Below are 6,810 nucleotides of genomic sequence, written 5' to 3' on the forward strand. Positions count from 1 at the left end.
TATGTGTATATATATATATGTATGTATATATATATGTATGTATATATATATGTATGTATATGTATGTATATATATATATATATATATATATACACATATATATCTCCATCCATTCATTATCTTTTACCCGCTTCTTCCATTTTGGGTCACGGGGGTCACCGGTGCCCATGTCCAGCAATCACTGTGCGAGGGGCAGGGTACACCCTGAATGGGTCGCAAGTCCATCACAGGGACACATAGAGACAAACGAGACAAATAACCATTCACTCTCTTACTCACACCTAGGGACAATTTAGAGTTACCAATCAGCCTAAAAAATTTTAATGAACTCATTAGTGGACCTGACTGAAGTCACCCGCAGGCCAGAAGTGGCTCGCGGACCGCCAGTTGATTAGCCCTGGTTAGTGTTTTATTGTGCAAACTGTGTGTTTGTGTAACCACGCCTCATCCTCAGTTATGACCCTGCCACAGAAGCATCCAACGTAAAGCGGTTCAACAGCACCAAGTACTGCTAAGATTGGGAAACAAAACCACAATTTAGTCACACACTCCTGATCTCAGTTAGAACTGGACCCAAACAAGAACATGCAGCCCCTTCATTGACAAAAAAATTACACAACTTGAAGTGCGGTGGGTTTTTAGCAGCACATCCAATCTCACTGATATATCATCATCATCATAATTTTTAAAAGAAGTTAGTCTGTTTGTATGTGTGGGGGGTACAGTAGTCCCTCGTTTATCGCGGGGGATCCGTACCCTGAAGCCCCGCGATAAGTGAAAATTGCAAAGTAGGAATAGTAGTACAAGTAATAAGTAGTGATTTATTTTTTTGTATATATATATATATATATATATATATATATATATATATACAAAAAAAAATATATATATATTAATATGAAGGCATTTTAAACCCTTTTCACACTCTTGCAATACTCTAAACAATGTTTCTAAACTCTAAACGCTCTAAAAGAGCACAGTATGTCATAATTTCAGCTCTCTGCCACCTGCAAGCGCTCTCAGCCACGCCCATTTCTCTGCTCTGTGTGGAGAACAGCTGATCAGCTGCAGGAGGAAGTTTTTTCTGCAGTGTGTGCTGCACAAAGGTGCAGCAGGTGCTAAATAATTCAAAATAATTTGTTTTAAATTAAAAAATCCATGCCGATCTTGCGGCTCATCCATCACTCAGCCAATTGTGTGTCATGTCCAATCTTACTTTGAAAAACCGTGATAGAGTCTGCGAAAAACGAACCGCGAAGTAGCAAGGGACTACTGTAGTTTTTTTATTTTTTCAGGAAAAATTGTATAAAAAGTAGGTTTTATACAGCAGAGGAAACGTTTGAGCTATGCTGTTCAGCTAGTTGCTGCTGTGTCGACCAATCACGTCTTGCCATGTGTACATGTAGTCAGCCAATAGCATGCCTAATGGACTCTTTGAGACATTATCATCAAAATTAAAATAAATAATGACTTGAAATATGTCACTCTATGTATAATGTATCTATGAGTTTCACTTTCTGAAATGATCAACAAAAAAATTGAATTGTACACAATGTTCTAATTTTTTTTAGAAGCACTTGTTTATGAACTCAGGGGCTGCATCCTCCCATACCATTACATTCTGTTGGTTTTCTTCTCAAGTTTCTTGTTGTACCCAGATGTCCTCATAGGGAACTTGTAAAAGGCAAAGTTTTGATGAATCCAAAGTTCTCCAGTCTTTTTTCACAATATTGCAATAACCTTTCCTGCTTTAAAAGACTAAATTGTCAACACTCTGTTGACATCTGAACATGGAAGGTTGTCGTCGTGGTGAAGCTGAGCAGAACTTGAGTGAAGTGGCTGCTGTTTCACCACAAAGTGAAAGTAATTTGTCTATCTGCCACAATTCAGAATTGTGTGTTTGCAGGAGATCTGGGTAAAACTCGATCCAAGAGACTCGACGGATCACCAAACAGTTGCTCAATTTTAAAGCTGTCAAAATCCCCGCCAACATCACACATTGTTTACAGAACAGAAGCAGAGGAGGATGATGATGAACCAGACAAAGTAGTTTTTCGTTTAACATGAGGATGGAACAAAAGTATGAGGAAGTGAGAGAACTGAAAAAATGGAAACTGTGAAATGACGCCACAAAAAGCAATGAGATTGAAAGCAAACAGATGTGGTACCATTGGTGCTGACGATGACATGCTGCTGTCTTTGGTGCTGCTGCTGCTGACTACACTGTTTTTACTGTCGTTTCCCTGCGACCGGGGCAAAGAAGCACAACACAGTGACTCCCTCGAAAAAAGTCTCAAAACGAGATTCACAACAGGAAAACAGGTACAGATTCATTTTGTGGTCAAAATAAGTTTTCCCTATGCTGTTAGTTTGCATGACTCAAAGCGGCAATAAACTGGAGAAAAGTATAGAAGAGTAAAAAATATATGTGAATATTGGTTTTCTGCAACAAGATGCCTTAAATATTTGAAATGGCAGCTATTATGTCTAAATATAATCAAGTTGATGTATAATGTAACTCGTCTGTGATTATCAGTACAGTAGCCTCTTGCTTATCGTGGGGGATCCGTGCCCTGAAGCCCCGCGATAAGTGAAAAACTGCGAAGTAAGAATAGTAGTACAAGTAGTAAGTAGGCTTGTCATGATAACAATTTTTTCTGGGCGATTAATTGTCTCAGAAATTATTGCGATAAACGATAATATTGTTTGAAATTTGACAATAATTAGTAATTATTGTCAAATTGAAGAAGAAATGGTTAATTTCTTCTGATTGTAGTACCTTTTCTGAACACCGGATGGCAGTATAAGACTGTTTGAACTAATGGATGGATAGTGAGGGAGCAAGCAGCGTGTCTCTTTAAGAAAAATGGGAGGGAGGCCCCTTGATGTAACATGGGCTGTCTCTCCTTCCTTGTTTACGGTTTGCAAAATGGCAGATGCGGTGTGGTTTGAGCTCTTTAGCATAACATTTTTCACACAAAGCTTTTAATTTAAAAAATCAGTAAACAAGTTCTCAGCTTCTTTTTGCAGAGAAAAACAACTTGTTACACGAAGGCACGGGTTTCAACCGTGAATTATGGAGCGTCGATAACACAGAGGTTTTAGTCCCCGAGGTAGGCCTGTTAGCTTAGCTCGTAGCTTAGCTTCTCAGCTTAGCTGCTTTTAATGATTAAAAAACACGATTTTGGACGGTTAAAATGGATTTTAAAGAGAAAGGGAGGGGTCAGTGAAGAGCACCGGAATTGAGCCTTTTGTCATCCAGTGTCTTCAGTAGAAAGAGAGAGACACGAAAAAACGATAAAGCCAAGAAATGAAAATGAGGTTGATAATTGTCATTTATCATGCGATTAATTGATTTATTGTTTATCGCAACAGACCTAAAGTAGTAGTTTATTTTAGTATACATGTGTATGTATATATATATATATATATATATATATATATATATATATATATATATATATATATAAATATTTAAAGGCATTTTAAACCCTTCCCACACTCTTGCAATATTCTAAACTATGTTTCTAGAATCCAAATGCTCTAAAAGAGCACAGAATGTCATGATTTCAGCTCTCTGCCTCCTGTGTCCTTTGCCACCTGCAAGCGTTCTTGGCCACGCCCACTTCTCCCCTCTACATGGAGATCAGCTGATCAGTTGCACGAGGAAGCTTATCCTGCAGTGTGGGCTGCACAAATGTGCAATAGGTGCTAAATAATTTAAAATAATGTATTTAAAATAAAAAATTCCATGCCGATTGTTCGGATCATCCATCATTCAGCCAATTGTGTCTCATTTCCAATCTTAAATCTTAAATTTAAATTGTAGAGAAGAGAAGCGCAGCAGGACAGCAAAGGGCTTCACACAGCTCTGCAGCACGGAGAAATGTACTTCTTGATCAATTACACTTCAACAACTGAACATAGAGGTTCTAAAATAGTTAAAAATAACTTTTAACACTTTTATATTTTATTATTATGATGATTTTACGAAGTGAAATTCTTTGACTTTTAAGTTGGAAGACAAAAGTCGATCGGTGCATCCTTCACAAAGCTGCTGCAGGAGAAATGTGTGCGTGGCAGAGAGAGGAGATCATGACAGGCTGCAGAGGGAGCTTCTTCTTGCACCTGTGGGCTGCACACAGGTGCAGCAGGTGCTAAATCATTTAAAATAATTTATTTTAAATAAACAATCCATGCCGCTCGTGTGGCTGATCCATCAATCAGCCAATTGTGTGTCATGTCCACTCTTACTTTGAAAAACCGCGAAAGAGCGAGTCCGCGAAAGTCGAACCGCGAAGTAGCGAGGGACTACTGTACTTGAACAAATGAATTCAGTGTTACACTAACTTGGCTGTGCTCGATACAGAATCTTTAACATAAAGTTGTTAGGGGGTTAAGTCATCTGATAACAGTTTTAATTGCTTTTTACTCATGAGAAACCTGAAACCTTAAAGCCAGAGTTCTGCTGTTTATATGTTAGACTGGGTTAAAGCTGCAAACTACAGCTGGGCTGTTAGGCATGACAAAGACAACACGCTGAGCTGTGCTCTCCCTTCAGCCTCCAGCTAACTGGATGAAAATGGAGAATGAAAATATTCCCACAGGAAACCAGGAGGAGAGGATTGACAGATTACGTCAATAAAAAAGTTCACAGTAAATCACTCAGGACTTTCAGCTGCTTCACTACAGTTCTGAATGACAAATGAAGGTTTTAAATGTTAAAACTTTAAAACAGCTGGTGTATTTGACCTTGAACATCAATATTCAGTCAATTTTCTTAAGAGTAATTTAGAAGTGAGGACATGTGTGACTGACTGAGCACAACAAACCCTGTTTCCACACAGGTTTGACGACACATTCAGATGACCAAGATGTTTTTTCACAGGAGACAATAAAAAAGAACAAATGATGGCACAGATGATGCATTAATTAGGAAAAAAAACATGAAAGCAGAATGTGCTTCACTTCAGGAGTGGTCGTGGATGAAATGAGAAGATTTGATGTTGTTAATAGTCACTTTAGTCAGAAAACAGAGCAAACAAGACCGATGTTTGTTATTCATCAGCCACTAACATGGTTTTAATGGAGATCATGGTGGAGGGGGACGCAAGAATGCTGGCTGGAGAAGAAAAAAACAACAACTACTAAACATACTTTACGAAAAAGGAAAAAAAAGCAAGCAAAAAAAATAAAACCAATCAGGAGAAAACTTTAAAAAATAAATAAAAACGACAGAGCCGATCTCACCATCAAACACACACTTGAGCTGGACTTCCTTTTCTGACAGATAGCAATGGAGAGGAGGAGGAGGAGGAGGGGAAAAATAAGGAGTCATCTGAAAACAAGAAGCTAATCAGAACAGCAAAAACAAAAAGCTGCCAGGTTGATCCCAGAAAGAATTTAAAAAAAAAATGCACGAGCCTGAACAAGAGCAAAGCTGAAACGAAGAAAAACTAAAACTGCAGAGGAAAACGAGAGTCAGCTGAAAAAAGTATACAGGGAGGTAATATTTTAAAGACAAGACTGTAGTAAAATAGTTCAGGGTTGAAGTGGGCAGGAGTCTAATTATTACTAAGTCACTTATGGAATTGTTGTTTTGGCCCCTGCTGATCATGGCACTTCACTACATGCACTGACTTTGACTCCTACTCAAAATAAATACTTTTACAGGGATTTATTATGTTAGTTTAATTTACGATCTGTGTAACCTTCAGTTAGAAACCTATCTTCTACTACAGGTTTATATCTAAAGCCACAAAAGCATTTTAAAAGAAATTTTACAGAGTCCAGAAGGAGTAAAAATGGAGCACAAGGAGAAAAATAAACCAAATACCATTTTTTTTTACATGCTCATAACGTCACAAATAAAAAGGGTTTTGGAGAAACAAAAGAAAAACAACAAAAGACAAGAACAGAAAACTGAAGGAAAATAATCAATTTACCTTTAATAAATCAGAGAACTTACCTTCACACCGTCCGACTTTTTGTTTAGTAAGGTTTTACAAGCTGAAAGAGAAAAGTAGGGCACGACAATGAGAAGATGGTGTGAGAAAAATACAAACAAACAAACAAATAAAACAAATGGAGCTGGGATCACTCAGCCAGTAGGAACAACAAACCAGTCCAAATATCAAAACTAATTTCACAAAATCAGGATAGTCAAATTGACTGTGTAAAGATTTCTGTGTTGATGATACACAAGTAGCAACAGGCAAATAAAAACTAAACTCTATAAATAGCAAATATATATATAAATACTCAATTTAAACTATTAAAATTAAATGCTAAAATTCAGTTTTAATCAGGATTGTATACTTCATGGATTTGCCGCTTTTAATTTTGACGTTTTTTATATTAAATTCTAATTTTGCGTACTCAATAGGATTTGCCTGGTTAAATAAAGGTTAATAAATAAAATGCAGCAAAACCCCTCCAAATAACATGACACACTATCGGCTGATTGATGGATGAACTGCACGCTCGGCATGGAAGTTTTTTTTATTTAAAATAAATTGTTTAAAATTATTTAGCAGCTGCTGCACATTTGTGCAGCCCTTACTGCAGGATAAGCTTCCTCCTGCAGCTGATCAGCTGATTTCTGCACAGATTGGAGAAGTGGGCGTGGCCAAGAGCGCTTGCAGGTGGCAAAGAGCAGCCAAGGCAGAGCTGCAATCATGACATTCTGTGCTCTTTAAGAGGGTTGAGTTTAGAAAATTGCAAGAGTGTGGGAAGGGTTTAAAACGCCTATATATATACATATATATATATACACACACATATATATATATATATATATATATATATATA

The 6,810-nt window shown here is 37.4% G+C and overlaps 1 protein-coding gene across 13 annotated transcripts in view; it reads right to left on the reverse strand.

The window, feature by feature from the left end:
- The window catches only part of camk2g2 (calcium/calmodulin-dependent protein kinase (CaM kinase) II gamma 2), an 89,410-nt gene that overhangs the window by 10,886 nt on the left and 71,714 nt on the right, over positions 1–6,810 (reverse strand). For 5 of the 13 annotated variants that reach the window (XM_037680156.1, XM_037680148.1, XM_037680141.1 and 2 more), the window contains 2 exons: positions 5,969–6,009; positions 2,169–2,243 (listed from right to left, as the gene is read on the reverse strand). In XM_037680156.1, the coding sequence (XP_037536084.1) occupies positions 2,169–2,243; positions 5,969–6,009 (116 nt within the window). Of the gene's footprint in view, positions 1–2,168; positions 2,244–5,250; positions 5,284–5,968; positions 6,010–6,810 lie in introns of all 13 variants that reach the window. The other 8 variants (XM_037680219.1, XM_037680211.1, XM_037680187.1 and 5 more) reach the window with 2 other exon arrangements.

The sequence above is a fragment of the Nematolebias whitei genome, chromosome 1 (genome assembly GCF_014905685.2).
Source record: "Nematolebias whitei isolate Nwh7 chromosome 1, NemWhi1, whole genome shotgun sequence".
Lineage (NCBI taxonomy): Eukaryota > Metazoa > Chordata > Actinopteri > Cyprinodontiformes > Rivulidae > Nematolebias > Nematolebias whitei.